Here is a 16,035-nt window from a genome sequence, read left to right on the forward strand (position 1 = left end):
GAATGAATTCATTGAGGTAAGATAGGCGGGAGCAAGGAGATAGTGCTTTAAAGCCAATGGTGAGGTATTTCTGTTTAACGCAGAGGTGAATAGACAACCACTGGAGGTTCTGGAGGAGTGGGGAAACATGGACTTAATGAGTTTTGAGAAAAATGACCCAGGCAGCCGAGTGAAGTATGGGCTGGAGTGGTGGTTTGAGACAGGAATGTAGGGGGCAGATCCCAGACTGGAAGAGTCAAGGAGAGAACTGGGGAGAGAAAGTCACTATATCACTACAAGTCATTGAATGCCTAATGATGAGAGGCCGTTACAGAGAAATCACATGTGTCTGCTAAGAATTAAAATGGATTGGCTAGGTGGGTACAGCCTGTAGCCTGCTGGAAAGAACACGGTCCTGGGATGCAGAGGACCTAGGTTCTGATTCAGACTCTACCTCTTGCCTGCTTCGTGATGTTGGGCAAGTCCTGTCTTCTCTGTGTCTCTGTTTCCTCAGTACTTCATCTGCCTCCTCCATAGATTATGAACCTCATGTAGGGCAGGGACTCCTACGGGTTACTGACCCGTAGCGACGCCGTGGGCACATCTCTCCCAGAACGCCCCACCTCCCCCTGTAGTCATTCAGGCAGTGTTTGTCACAGATGTGCAGATGGGCAGGCAGTTTGGATTTACTCTTATTTCAGGAGAGATTGAGGGTCTTGTCAGTACATGAAAGCTGGGAATAGATTTTTGAAAAAGCAGTAGTAAGAGGCCCTGGCCATAGTAATAACATAGTGATAATTCTATTTGTTAAGCCCTTACTATGTGCCAAGTACTTTTCTAAGCACTGGGGTAGATACAGGTAATCAGTTTGGGCACAGTCCCTGTCCTTCATGGGGCTCACAGTCTTCATCCCCGTTTTACAGATGAGGTAACTGAGGCACAGAGAAATGAAGTGACTTGCCCACGGTCACACAGCAGACAAGTGGCAGAACCCGAATTAGAACTCAACTCCTCCAACTCCCAAGCCTGTGCTCTTGCCACTAGACCATGCTGCTTTCCATAATCCGGGACCATTATCCATCCCTGCTTTTGTGATAGGACGTTGTGCTTTTCTGAAGTGAGAGGTGCCTCTCCATTTTTTTGGTAGTATTATTTTTCGGTGAGCTATCAAAATCCTAACACATATTTTTGAGACTTTAAACATTGTGTTACATGATAGCCCTTTTAAGAATAATGTTTAATAACTCACAAGCACAGGCGATCTTGAGCCCTGGGCAGATCCTGAAACTTTTAAAACTCGTGGCTCTCCGAGCATTTAAATATTTTTTCCCTTTCAGGAGCAGTTGTTATATATAAAACTGCCTCAGATGGTACTAAATTAGATTCTTATACAGTCATCTCTAAATTAGAAATCTTAGCACAGCTGTGGACATGTTATGCCTTTCATCTCAGATTTTCAAAGTGCTTCATAAAAAATTGAAGTGGGGCACCACCTAGGTGAGATAGGTAATTGTTCTCACGCACTCTATATGTGGGGAAATGGGAAGCCAAGGGATGTTAAGTGATTTGCTCAAGATCACAATGAGGGTCAGTAACAGAGCTGCAAATAGAATTCACAAGTCTTGACTCCGAGCCCCATGCTTTAACCACTAGATCACACTGCCTCCACTGTGCTTTCTTTATTAACAAGATAAAACCTCCTGTCATAACTCTGTTGTATTTTGGACAAAATGCTGAACACTGAGGTAATATTAACTTGTTTCTCCCCCCACAGTGGCTTAAAGAATGATTATAACAAGGAAACGTTCACCTTGAAGCATAAAATTGATGAGCAGATGTTCCCCTGTCGATTCATTAAGATAGGTAAGTATTCTTTCAGCATTTTGGGTTAAAAACAAACTCTCCACCATACCAATTCCCACCTCAACACCAGCTAGTCTGCGTTATTCAAGTAGAACCTCCAAATGGCTTTCTCATTTTACGGCTTTTTGAAGTGTTTGAGCGTGCTGTTCCCCTGTTATGCGGAACTGATCACTTCTACAGAACTCTAGTGTCCTGAAACCAAATGGTGATGAACATCTCAAGAAGTATACGTGTTTAGCCAAGGGTTATTTCTGAGAAAATTGTTTGTATTTTCTCCTTAAATTGGACAAAGAGTTGTAAGAAATGTTCCCCTCTGCTCTAGGGAGTTTTCTTTGAACCTTAATAACCTGTCAGAAGAAAAGTTGTGGGCTGGAGCATTTCTTTTCTTTCTCTTCGACACTCCAGCACACTATTTTTTCAGACCTGGATGAAAGTGAATCTGATCCTAAGATAAAAATGAAAGGCTGAGTCATGAGCCTGTTCATATAGGGCAGGATCTTTGTGGCTAGCCTTGTCTCTGGCTTTTTGCTTTGTCATTGTTTTCTCCACCTAGGCAGTCTCCCAGTGCTCTCCATTACACAAACAGAAGAATTGCAATAACAGAATGGCTTTGGGAGATGATCCTCGGATCACTTGTGGCGGGGGACGGGGGGCACTGCCCTTACCGAGAATAGTTTTGATCTGTTTTGTAATACTGTCACCAAGTCACTTGATGAGAACTATGTGCCAATTGGGAAAAGCACTGTTATCTTTCCCGATGAACATTTTGCTTTTATTTGAGATTTTAAATCAGTCATTCTGGATGTACTCTAGAGTCAGAGTGGATAAAAATCTGAGGTTTGGACTTTCTTTGAAATGATGCAAAATGGGTTTTGGGTTTGTTTTTTTTTTTTTTTATCATTCTGCACAACTTTTTTCCCAAAGTTCATTACCTCAAATTTGGGTGTGGAAGTCCGGGAGAATTTTGAAATACGTTTCGGTTGCTTCTTTTTCTGTGAAATAGGCTTAAGCGAGTCTGTTTGAAAGGTACGGAGACATTTGGGTTAGGTCGTGGAAGCAGACCATCCTGTCTCATTGAATGTTACTGAGTTGTTGGAGCCGGACTTACCATTTTTCCGGGTGAAACTCTAATGGCCGTGGAGGGAGAGTTAGCTGCAGGAAAGGAAATAAAACTAGGGTTTTGAGAAATGAATCTGTGGAAGGTGGGGGAGTTTAGGAAACCCTCTTGGGGGTAATGGTTTCTTTGTATAACTTGTTGATGGGGTGTTTCCATCTCTTTTTTAAAAGTAAAAATCTCAGCTCAGTTTTGTTTTAGGTAAATTGAGAATAGTGAAGGGAAGGGTTTGGGAGCGATGCGAGAGGTGGAGGAGGTGAGTTAGTTCATGATGGATATTACATTTGACATGACTAAACTTTAGCCAAATGGAGCTTAGGTAGATGGGGCTATTGTATTTCAAAAACATTTAGGTGAATTTTTCCTTGTTGTCTGATGTCTTTGGAGTAGATGTGACTTTCATAGACCATTGCTTACACAAAATGAAAATATTTAAACAATCTTTTCATAGAACCGAGTAAAAAATAAAATATTGTATTATAAAACCTGTGCAGTTCAAATTGGCTACTTCAGGTTTAGAGTTATATAGGTTAGGGTGATGCTGCGGTGTGTTTGAAACCTTGTAGTAGCCAAATTTTCAACCCCTGAGTGAAGGTCCTTCTTGTATTCAGTTACCTTTTTTGGTTATGTCAGCTTCGTATCAGATGTTTACAGAGGAATATACTGAGACACGAAGTTTAGATAATTACTGTCAGTTCACCAAAATAGATTTTTTTTGTTGGGTATAATATGCAAGTTTAAAAATATTCCAACGTTATCCTTTCTCTTGCAAGGAACTCTGGGGTATATAGAGTGTCCTTGTTGGATAAAGTGATGCCACTAGGTCAAAGTTTTGTTCACTTTCCAAGGTATCAGGCACCTTGTTTTAGAGCGAAGGTAATAGCTCATTCACATTAGCTGAGTTTCAACAGGGTTGGCTCACCTCAGCCTTGAGGGTTTTGCGTGGCCTAGTGGATAGAGCTCGGGGCTGGGAATTAGAAGGTCCTGGGTGCTACTCCTGGCTCCACCAGGTGTGTGCTGTGACCTTGGGCAAGTCACTTCTCTGTGCCTCGGTTATCTCAACTGAAAGGGGATTAAGACTGTGAGCCCCATGTGGGACAGGGACTGGGTCCTACCCAATATGCTTGTATCCACCTCTACAATTAGTACAGCAGATGGAGCATAGTAAACTCTTAACAAATACTGCAATTATTATTATTATTATTGTTATTATTACCACCCTACTGGGAGAGAGTTCTTTTTGGCTTCCTTGCCTAGCCCAGTCTGATTACTTTCTTTCGCCCTTTCTTCCTCCCTCCTTCCCTCCCTCCCTCCCTCCCTCCCACCCCTCTCTCTGGATTTTTCTATGTCTATGTCTCTCTAGCGCTATTTCACCTCCAAATGAGGTTGTTTAATACTGGCATTTTTGTCATCCAATTTATTTTTTCCTTTAGGTTATCAAAAGTGTTTAAAAGTTCTCCACTTAGAGAAGACACAGAGTTTATAGAGTTGCACTGAATATTAGAAAGTCCCTTAATACATTCCTGGCTCCATTTTGGCACCACAAACCTGAGCATTTAAAGATCAGCAAAGTTACTAAAGATTCAGAGAATCAGAAGAAAGCCAGCATGGCCAACACAGTCATGAATGCCAGGGGATGTCATGCCAAAATAGCTTGCCCTCCTCCAGATGTGGAATCACCAGTAGGAGATTCATGTAGTTCATCATTCACTATTGCTGTGATCTTGGACTCCCAGCCCCTTTCTTCTGATCACATCTGCCCTGTCCCAAGTGGCAGGGCCACCAAGTGGAACCTGGAGCCCTGATGAGCCATAGTGGCTTTGAGCCTGGCTTCTTCTTCAAGTGCTTTCGAGTCATTTCTGACCCATAGCAACTCCATGGACTCACTCTCTTCAGAACGTCCCATCATCTGTCATTAAGTTATTCTAGTATGGAATCCTTAGAGTTTTCTTGGTAAAGATATGGACGTGGTTTCCCATTGCCTTCCTCTACGCAGTAAAAACTTGAGTCTCTTCCATTGTCTTTGGTCTCCGTTTTGATCACTTGATCATCCGCCTTTGACTTTTTCCCTTGCTGATACTGCCCAGCACAGGTGAATCGACTTTGACGTTTTGGCTTAGGCCTTTGTATGGCATAGCTCTAAACTTCATCAGCATACGCAAACTCTCCTGCCACTATAAGGTGTCGATTCACGGGAGAGTTGAGCTTGGCACAACCCTTTTTATTGCTCTTGTAACCCTACCCAGCCTGGATGGAAAAGGTAAAAACCTGGTGGATTCTGAACTCAAGAGTAATCCTTTAAAAAGTTCCAATTTTAGTCTGAAGGGAAAGATCAAGAGGTGACTAAATAGTCACCTTGAGGGCAAAGAAAAAGAAAATAGGCTTCAAGTATATGTGGAATGATTTGAACTAGCAACATTGTGACTTGGAGAGACAAGGCAACATGACACTTGCAGTGGGGATTTATAAGATTAGGCAGAGATGAGTAATTGAGATAATGGCTTAATGCATATGTGTCTGAACCTCCTCTCCATATTGCTTTTATTGTGAGGTACTGCAGACTGTATAGTACACAAGTAAATGAGGTGTGCCTTTTTAACAATAATGCAAGTTCCCCACATTGCCCATGGTATCTTAAAATTTGAGCTTCATTCTCTGGCACTGCAGTATTCTGAGAGTGTATATAATGGAAGTTATCCATGCATTCTCGTAATGACTCCCCCATTAAAGATTTAGAATAACCGAGGCAAGTAGCATTTGGTGTGGAATGGAATAGGATAGAATTTCAGGTATTCCAAATAACTCTGATGTTTTTCGTAAACACTATTCCTGTTCTTGAGCTGAGCTGGAAGAAGGGTAGAGTTGTTTAATCATTTTTAAGATTTAGAGACCCTAAAGATTCCCAAGAAAAACAAGTAAATATTAACTGTTCTATTGCAGCGATAGCTTCTAGAACAAACTTTCTCCTGTCAAAAGGTTGTCTACCTGAATTTATTTTTGTTTAGCCAAAGCCAGATCCCCAGTAAACCAAAACAGTGGTATCTTTTAACATTTTTAACTTTTTTTTTTTTTACTCTTTGGGGAGACTGGAGGTTCAGAAATTTTGAGGTCTCCAAACTACATCTCTGCGATATTAATAGAACTAGGAAGAGCAAATTAGGGAGCAGCAGAGGTATTTATCTTAACAGTGGAAGATAATGCAAAGCACATATGTAAGGAATTGAAGTATTTGGATGTTTGCCGAGAAGCTCACCTTCACTGAACATGAGAAATACTGGGAACCAGGGAGACACTAGTGGGGTTTGGTTGTCTTAATTAAGGATTAGCTTAAATATTTTAGAGATTTGGGTGACTCTTGAGATTTCCACTTCAGGTGAGAAGAGGTTGTTTGAAATCCTGATACCTAGGAGGAAAAGAACCCAGGGCATTAACCCGGGCAGGGAGAGTCCCATTTATGAGTTGGCTTGAGATAGTTATCTCCTCTTGACTACTTGCATCAGTCTCCTGGCTGACCTCTCCGCCTTCATCCTCTCCAGTCCGTACTTCACTTGGCTGCCTGGATCATTTATCTAAAGAATGGCTCTGCCGTTGTCTTTCCATTCCTCCCGATCCTCAATGTTTGCCCATCTGTCTCTGCATCCGCCAGAAAATTCCTCATCGTCGGATTTGTGGCACTCAGTCGGTTCTCCCCTCCTGCCTATGCTCCCTTCTCTCCCCCATATCCATCCCGTGCATTTGCTCCTCTAACACCAGCCTATTCACTGTTCCTTGATCTCATCTCCTGCTTCTTACTCGCTCTCTCCCTCCCCCTTCCTATCTGACAGACCAGCCCTCTGCCCATCTTCAAAACCCTACTAAAAGCTTATCTCTTCCAGGAGGCCTTCGACTAACCTCATTTCCCAACTTATTCTCCCTCCATTCTGTGTTACCTGGGATTAATTTCTCTCTTCTCCCCCCCCAATTTTTCCTCCCTTCTGTGTCACTCATGCACTTAAGTCTATAACTCCTCTTCACGTGGATACTCATCCCACCCCCACACCACTTAAGTATATATCTCTATATCTTGATGCTTTCCCTACCTATAATTTGTTTTAATGCCTGTCTTCCTCACTAGATTGAAAGTTACTTGAGCCCAGGGAGGATGTCTACCAACCATTAATTACTCTCCCAAACGCTTTGTTGATTGGTCTGCACACAGTAAGCACTCAAATACTGTAGATGGATTGAAATGGTTTATTTTGGGGTAGAAGTCAATTTTGTATGGAGGCCCGTGATGAAGCAGGTTTTCTCAGTGAGGCATTTCAGATCTGCGTCACACTCCATTCATTCATTCATTCAATCGTATTTATTGAGCGCTTACTGTGTGCAGAGCACTGTACTAAACGCTTGGAAAGTACAGTTCTGGCAACAATTCGGCAATACACCTGATGAGATCTTCTGAAAACATCTGTGGGGTCATTTTAAGATCATCACAACCCAGAATAGTTCTTACTGGACTCTGGGAAATTTCCTGAGGTCTGGAACATTTACATATTTACATATTCCCCTCCCCAGAGGAGGGTAGCGCTTGGTTTTATTTTAAGGGTCCTTTAGGTACAGATATGAAACCTCACCCGACACCTGTCACTTTCCTGTTTTGTGGATGTTAACCCAGGAATAGAAATCTCTGAACAAAGTCCAGAGGCAGATACTGAAAGAAAATTGGAATTCATGGTCATTTCTAGCAAGTGAAGTTGAGGTTGAAACTTGTCAGAGTGATTTTTATTAATATCCCTGTAAAGTCTTGTCTGTCCCACTTTAATTTCACTTGAGCTTGTGTTCTCATTCCCACTTCTAAATAGGTGGTCATCCTAATTAAAGAGGAAGTAAACTCTTTCTAAATGACTATATTTTGCAAAACATCTAGGGCAGAGTTCTGGCTTCTGACAAGCCCCATGCTAATTCACTGGGGGCTATTTTTATAATGCTCATGAAAACTGGGGTTTGCATCTGAATAGCTTTTTATTTGTTCCTCATTAGATTTTAGTAATAGACAGTCTCTTCGAAAGAAAAAGATTATTTTTGTAGAATTTATATTCTTAGTATCCCTCTGCACTTTGGAATCCTCGCCACTTCATTGGAACAGTTCGAAACCCTGTAGAAATCAGAGAGCTCAAAACATTCGTGTCCAAAGGAATAAAAATGCTAAGGCATCACAGTAAATTAAAAGCCAGACAGCGTTAATAGCATAAATGTTCTGCATTTTGACATTGCCCTTAAGGAAAGACTTCAGTAAGGAAATGTTCTACAAAGGGAGAAAAGCAAAGGCATCACAGAGCAGGATGATAAAATTAGCAGAAGTGAGGCAGCATCCAGTCCTCTTGTTAGAGGTCAAGGACATTACTGTGGTTTCGCTTAAATCCCCATTGTCTTGGCAGCTTGCTTCATTAATACACCTTGCCCAGACAACATGTCGGTAACTCTGCTTTCCTACTGTTACTGAGCATGTTTTCCATTGTGTTCTCTCTCTCTCTCTTCCCCTTCTCCCCGCCCCCTTTAAGAGAAATCTAAAACCAAAAAGCTTGAATGCTGCTAAAAAGTTTTGCTCTTGGGCTAGTGTTTTTCCAGGCTTGGCCTCAGCTTGTCTCTGAGTCTCTGGCCATTCTGAAAGGGGCATCTTGAGATCTTTCGTTTCTGTAATGCACCAGCTCCCGTTACAGTGATATGGTGACTCAGCGAGTCCGAATGGTTGTTTACCCGTTCAGGGTGGATTGCTGAAATGCTTCTTAAAACAAAAAATAATGCTGTGGAATGTTCTTCTTTCCGAAGCCTCTCGGAGCTTTTTAATGCTCGAGTCAAGATTGTCAAAACAAATCCAGCCCCCACAGCACTTCCTCTCAATGCAGTTATTCCTGGTCAGATGAGCCACATTGCAGGCTATCTGGGGAGCTGAGGGGTTGCTTCCTTCTTGCTGCCCATGAAGTTCAAAGGAGGGAGGGGGAAATATCTGGATTGTTTTCTCCCTCTTCCCCCAATCATCAGCTCCCTGGCCCAGAGCCCTGGCCCAAGCCCTGATGGAACTGATTGACTCAGGGTCACCCAAAGCTGGCCCGGCCTAGGGAAAACTATGTAACCACTGACTGCTGATCCATTGCTGTTGATTGTCCATGGTCTTTTTCTGCTAGCTGCAGCCAATACACAATCACCAAATTAGTATCCCTTTCCTGGACTTCATACAGTCGGTTTCTTTCTCTTTGTCTCAGAAGTCTTCCTTGACTAATCAAATTTATTATTTCAACTACGCAGCACTTCTAAAGAGATTTTGGGATTTCTCCACATAGCATTCAATTTTTACTAATGTGGAAAGGAGACCCTTCTTTGGTAAGGCTCCGTGAGGTATTGTAATTAGGGTTATTTAGATTTTGAATTTCCATGCATGAGCAGCTGTAAAATTTAATTATTGATGTTTAGTCAGGGAATGGAGGGGAATTTGAGCCCCGGGGATACTTTTCAATGTTATACTGAAGTTCTAGGTAATGGTCAAGTATTCTGCATAAGTTGCATTTGATTCTTGTTTCGTTGGATCAATCAGTTTACTTATTGAGCACTTACCGTGTGCAGAGCCCTGTACAAAGTGCTTGGGAAAGTACAATACAATTATTTTGGTAGACATGATCCCTGCCCACTAGGAGCTTACAGTGTAGTCTTGTTTTTGTCAAAGCAGCGTGGCTCAGTGGAAAGAGCACGGGCTTTGGAGTCAGGGCTCATGAGTTCGAATCCCAGCTCTGCCACTTGTCGGCTGTGTGACTGTGGGCAAGTCACTTAACTTCTCTGTGCCTCAGTTCCCTCATCTGTAAAATGGGGATTAAGACTGTGAGTCCCACGTGGGACAACCTGATTCCCCTATGTCTACCCCAACTCTTAGAACAGTGCTCGGCACATAGTAAGCGCTTAACAAATACCAACATTATTATTATTATTAGAGCGGCGTTTAAAACAACTTCAGAAGTCACTTTCCATATAAATACTTAGTTTGATCATGATGCGTTTTCGGTCTGCATTCTGGCTAGAAAGTTGTTAGAGAATTAGAGAATGTGCTTCTGAAAACATGATAATGTTCGGATGCAGTGAAATGTGGTGTCAGAAAAAATGGTTATGCTTGCTTTCAGTCAGTACAACAGTGCAACTTCTAATGGCAGTTTTGCAAGGAAACAACACTCACGTTAATAGGAGAACTGGGAGTGTTCGTGAGATGATAGATCAATAGCCTTTTATGCCCAGGATGGATCAATTCAGCACAAATCTACTTTGCAGTACTCTCTCCTGTTCCCACCAACTTACCTTAATTCACATTGAGTGCTGGAGGCAATTATGGTTTTGCGGAAATAGCCTGAGCCCTAAAGTCAGGAAACTTAGGATCTAGTCCCAGTTCTGTCACTGGCCACTTTTGTGACCTCCATCAAGTCACTAACTTTTGCTGGGCCTCAGTTCCCTTATGGGTAAAATGGAGCTAATACTTGCCTCTCTTGTCTCCCCCCAGAATGGTGGTAGGACAAAATGAGATAACTGAGATGAAAGAGCCTTGGAAAAGTTAAAAAAAAAAAATACTTCATGGTATCATCCTTATTATTCTCTGACTTTTCTATCCTGGGCCTCTCGGCTTGGGCAGACAAAAAGAAAGGCAACCAAAGTCCGTTGGGATGTGCTCTGTGAGAAGGACTGGTAACTAGGCTGAGACCGTTAATTAATCTGACATAGGGCAATGCTAACTTGTGGGAAAATATATTTATTTTTAGTCTGTCCCGCCTTTGTAGTGAGGGTTTGAAGGGTAAGAAGATTTTAGGCCCTTAGACCTCCTTAGTGTGACAAATCCATTACCTGCTATAAGAAAGAAGTTTGAAAAGGTTTCAGATTGGGTTTACAGTTCTCTAAAGGTCTCAAACTTTCCTTTTTTGTTCAGTAGCGTGGTTCAGAGAGCAAGTTCAATTGTTTACTTAGCTATTTCCTCTTGATATATTTATGTTACTTCTTATTGTGTCCTCATTCTTCCCCTTGCACCCGCAATTTGTAAATGATGGGCTCTCTCCCCCACCAAGTTGTAAGCTATTTGCTTCTGTATGTCTTGCTTCTGTTGGACTTTCCCATGCAGTAAGATCATTGATTGTTTGAAGTTGGTCCCATTGTTTTTGTGACCAATGGGGAGAATTATTTTTGTTGGTCTAAGAAGTTGGAAAATGCCTTTAAAAAAATGATTCCAAAATTGAAAAAAATTCAAACTGTCCAGGGGGAATAACAGGGGAGGCCGTGCCTTGTCCCCCACCCCTCAACACCACCATACTTATGTATATCTTTAAATGTTTTAAATTATTTATTTATATTAATGCCTGTCACCCCCGCCCGACTGTAAGCTCCCTGTGAGCAGGGGTTGTGTCTGCCAATTCTGTTGTACACTCCCAAGCGCTTAGTACAGAACTCTGCACATAGGAAGCAATCAATAAATACCATTGAAAATGATGAAGGGTACCCTGAGAAAAATAGTGTCATAGTCTCAGATGTAGAGAAAATACCTACCCAGAGCCCGTGTCTGATCAAATGATAGACATGCTGTCACCATTGAAAATGAATCTGCAAGGTGGGAGTCATTTGGGATGCTTCTTGTGGTTCACAGTTTTATAGTGTTCTTGGCCAAAGCAAGTGGACACGGTCTGGAGGGAGAGCCATGAGAACGATATTTTAGAAAGGCAGCTTCATGACTTAAAAAAAAAAAATAAAAATTGTTTTAGAATGTGGTGGTCTTGGCTTTCTGGAATTCAGTTTTTACAAAAAACACCATTCCTCAATAATACTGGTTCCACTAGCCAGCTCCAAGCAGCTGTTTCATGGAGAGAGAGCCGAGGGACCTTTGAAAAGCCCCCCCCACCCATTTTTCTTTTCCTAGTCTTGGTCGTTGCTCCTAGGGTGACTGGCGTCTGTTATTGAGCTCTAACTGAGTAGTTTTCTGTGCTGGGTTCCAAAGCCCAAGAAACTCAAGGGTCAGTGGCCCATTTGGCACCTTTTTAACTTCTCCGTTTTAGGAATGGAAATGCTGCTTCGCGGCAGAGGCCGTTTGGACCTTTAAACACCAGTGCCTCAGCCCCATTCCGCCTCTGCGGGAACCTCCCTCTAGAGGATGATGAGGTTTGGGCAGGATTTATTGCTATTTTCGGGTTGGAACAGTTAAAAGAGCAAGGCCACAGCCTTGGCTGGTCTTAGCGCATTGTTCTGACCTGAGTCAAAGGCAAGTGGGCTGGAATATTGGGCTCCAAGTTTGAGTAGCTTAGCCTGTGCCTGGGTAGAAGGCTGAAATTAAATAGTACTGCATCCTTTGGCAAAATCCTGAGACTTCCTATATTTCAGAACTCTTTGATTTGAAGGTGAGAATTATGACCGTATCTCTCAGTTACCCTTAAAGGTAAATTTCACTCCAGCAGCGTCATCCCTGAGTACAAAAGGCAAACTGTACTCTTGCCTTGTTTTTCTTTCTCTCACCTTCTTTCTCTCTGTAATCACAGATAATTTTGTTTAGTGTGAGAGATACAGGAGCAAATTGGCCCATGAGGCAAGCACTTGATCTAAAAAGCGTTGCGTCCTATAGCAAGTTACCTTTCCAGGTGAGGAAATAACTTCAGTCCCAGTTTTTGGAAGTAGATTTTCAGAAAGCATCAAGTGCATTATACTAGGTTTTCAGTGCAGGATGTGTTTTGTGCTCTCATGCAGTAAGTAATTCAGGATAAAGAGGGAGCTGCCTGGATAACCTGGAATGCAAGAATGGAGGAAAAAAAGAAGCATAAATAACATAAAATGTTAGTCTCTGTTATCAGTGCACTAGAATTTGACTGAGGAGTTCTGACCTGAGGTTATTTTTGGATTATTGCAAGCGTAGCTGCATGAACCTAGATTTCTTCCCGTTCCGGTTCTAGGATTTGGGGATATTATCCTAGCAACTCGATGGGATGGGAGGGGGGGTTGTTGGAAGGGGAACCTAGGTCTTGAACCGTCTGGTGCTCACTGATTCCAGGTACGGGGTTCAAGCTAGACTTGAGTCACCATTTCATCTGAGCAACAGGACCGCATCAACAGTGTCTCCCGACTTCCCCACTGATTAAAATGGGTGTTGGGGGCTCGATTTCATAGCACCCAAGTTTATCATTTATTGGAGTAATCATTCTCTACATGTGGAATCTGCCCATAATTTTTATTTTGTGCTGTAACTCTACTGTTGTTACTTTTGTTTTAACTGAGGGGTTGGGTTGATTCTGCTAATGTTCAGCGGCACTTTCTTGGGACATTTTGTTCGTGTCATCCCACAGACCTGCTGTTCAGGAGTGTTGTAATACCACTGGGAAACTCTTGCTGCTAAGCAGAAATATTTGAAAAATAAGACTTAACCATTTATCAAAACATTGAAGTCTCGGATTTCTTGCTGATAAATGTTTATTGAACATAACCCGTTTTTTCAGATTTTAGTTCCCTTATTCATGCATTTTTCTCATTTGCTCACGTTCCAAACAGTGGGGACCATTACTTTGAGTTCAGTTATTGTCATGGCTTTGTGCTACTCTGCTTCATGCTAGCTGAAAGTGCCAAAGGGGAAATGTTAATGTTCTCAAAGAATTTGGTCACTGACGAGAAAATAAATGCCAAAGCAGTGGATTATGATTTAAGCCTTGTTTAGAGAGAGGAAATTTATCTCTTACAAAGCGAGCCGGAGATTTTTCTCCCTAAATTTCCAAGCAGCTTCAAGATATGTGACATTGTCCTTCTAATCTTGGGGAAGGAGTCTGCACAAAACACAAGGGATGAAGTAGAATAGACTCAAGAGGTCTGTGTGCTATCCTCACTTCAACCGTAATTTAAGCTATTATATTCTGAAAGAAGGATTGGAATGAAGAAATCGCATGTCAGTTTAGGAACTTGGATTTGTCCTTAATGATCTGCCGTTTTCTGTGCGAGTCCCTTTTGAGTGACACACTAGTGTGGTAAGGCTAGAAATTTTTCTCCTGAGCTTTTCTTATAATTTTATGTATCATCAGTAAAGCAAATTTACAACTGCCCAGTTACATTGCTTCCACTAGAACACAAGTGAATTCCTGTGAATGGGTCCGTTCAAAAATCGTTCAGTCGGGGGACGTATGTATTTTTTTTAATCTGGTTTTTCTTTTCTTTTCCTTCCAAGTTCCACTTTTGTCCTGGGGACCCAGCTTTAACTTTAGCATCTGGTATGTTGAATTAAATGGCATTGATGAGCCTGATGTGGTGCAACCGTGTCTCAACTGGTATAGCAAGGTAGGACTACATTTAAAATCCTTCTATTGTGCTTCCACAGCCCTGGGAAAGGTCATCTCCTGCAAATGACTTTGTACCATGGCTTGGGCTACCACCTCTGTGCAGATGGCTCCCAAATGAGTTTCTCAATCCCCGGTCCCTCATCTGACACACAGTCCTGCGTCTCCAAGTGTCTGAAATATCTCCACTTGGGTGTCCTGCTGGCACCTCAGATTCAGCCTGTTAAAAACCTAATTTCTTATCTTTTCCTTTCAACCTCTTTCCCACCTACTTTATCTTCGCCCTCTGCAACACCACCATCTTCTCCATCCCAGAAGCCCGCAACCTTAGTGTCATCTCGACTTTGATTACCGCTCAGTTCTCGCATTCAGTCCACTGCCTCATCTTGCCGGTTTTTGCCACAAAGCATTTCCCCTCCAGCCAAACGGTTATTGTCCTGTTAAAGGCTGTGGTCTTACCACAGCTTAGACTATTGCAGTAGCCTCCTCGCTTGTTTCCCAATTGCCAGCCTCCAATCGAGACCAGATGCTTGCTCATTTTCCTGAAGCATCACTCAGCCTACATCTCTCTCCACAAAACTCTTTAATGGTACCCCGGGTCTCTTTGCCCCAGGCAAAAATGCCTAATCCTTGGCTTCAAGGCTTTCTGTCATCTGCCCCTACCCTCCTCATTATCTGCTCTCTTCCCCTTCTGTGTCCCATCTTGCAGTATTTGCTCCTCTGAAGTCATCCTTCTAGCTATGCCTCACTCATGACTTTCCCACTTCCTTCCCCTTGCTCACGATATTCCCACAACTGAGAAGCAGCGTGGCTCAGTGGAAAGAGCACGGGCTTTGGAGTCAGAGTTCATGGGTTCGAATCCCGGCTCGGCCACTTGTCAGCTGTGTGACTTTGGGCAAGTCACTAAACTTCTCTGTGCCTGTTACCTCATCTGTAAAATGGGGATTAAGACTGTGAGCCCCACGTGGGACAACCTGATTCCCCTGTGACTACCCCAGCGCTTAGAACAGTGCTCGGCACATAGTAAGCGCTTAACAAATACCAACATTATTATTATTATTATTAACTCCCTCTCTCCCTCCCTCCATCAGTCAGACCACAGCTCTCCCCATGACCCTCACCACCCCCACCCGTCTACCCACTCACACCCACATCAAGTGGGCCCCTAAATGCTCTTGCTACTTACTACCACTGCCATGGCTCCAAGTGTTCTTACTTCCTCCAAATGCAGGATATGGCTCAAACAGGTGATAGAGTACTGATCGGCTTTCTTTAAAACCTCATCAAGTGATATTTAAAATTCATCTTTCGCTAGGCCTGTTGATTACAAGGATAAATGTTCACAGCACACATTTTCCTGAAACAAGTATACCCCAGAGGTCTCTCATACGAACCGGAGAATGTGGGTGCGGTAATAGCCTTTACATTTACTTGATTGCATTCCTCATCCGAGTCCTTGGGCAAGTTAAAACAAATAACATTAAAAACACTTTCCATCTTGTTGAATAAATAACATTTTGAATCTGATCTTTAACTGTGGAGCAAATGCCTCATTAAATGATGGGCTGGGCTTTTTTCTTTATTAGACCATTAACTAACTCAAACTATTTTAACCGAGAAAGGGAGAGAAGTTTGGTGCTTCAGTTCTCTTAGATTCCTTCAAGAAACCTTGTGTTTTGATGTTCCTTTGGGTCTCATCGGCTCTAGTATGGGAGGTTTAGGGAATTTATGGAATCCAGGGGTTTTTTGAAAGAAGACTAATATTAATCAATGATA

At 42.4% G+C, this 16,035-nt stretch overlaps 1 protein-coding gene across 2 annotated transcripts in view; it reads left to right on the forward strand.

Moving 5' to 3' along the window:
* The window catches only part of MKLN1 (muskelin 1), a 191,490-nt gene that overhangs the window by 52,338 nt on the left and 123,117 nt on the right, over positions 1–16,035 (forward strand). For both annotated transcript variants that reach the window (XM_029073153.1, XM_007671025.2), the window contains exons 4-5: positions 1,754–1,842; positions 14,151–14,260. In XM_029073153.1, coding sequence (XP_028928986.1) covers positions 1,754–1,842; positions 14,151–14,260 — 199 coding nt within the window. The remainder of the gene's footprint in view (positions 1–1,753; positions 1,843–14,150; positions 14,261–16,035) is intronic.

The sequence above is a fragment of the Ornithorhynchus anatinus genome, chromosome 10 (assembly GCF_004115215.2).
Source record: "Ornithorhynchus anatinus isolate Pmale09 chromosome 10, mOrnAna1.pri.v4, whole genome shotgun sequence".
Taxonomy (NCBI): Eukaryota; Metazoa; Chordata; class Mammalia; order Monotremata; family Ornithorhynchidae; genus Ornithorhynchus; species Ornithorhynchus anatinus.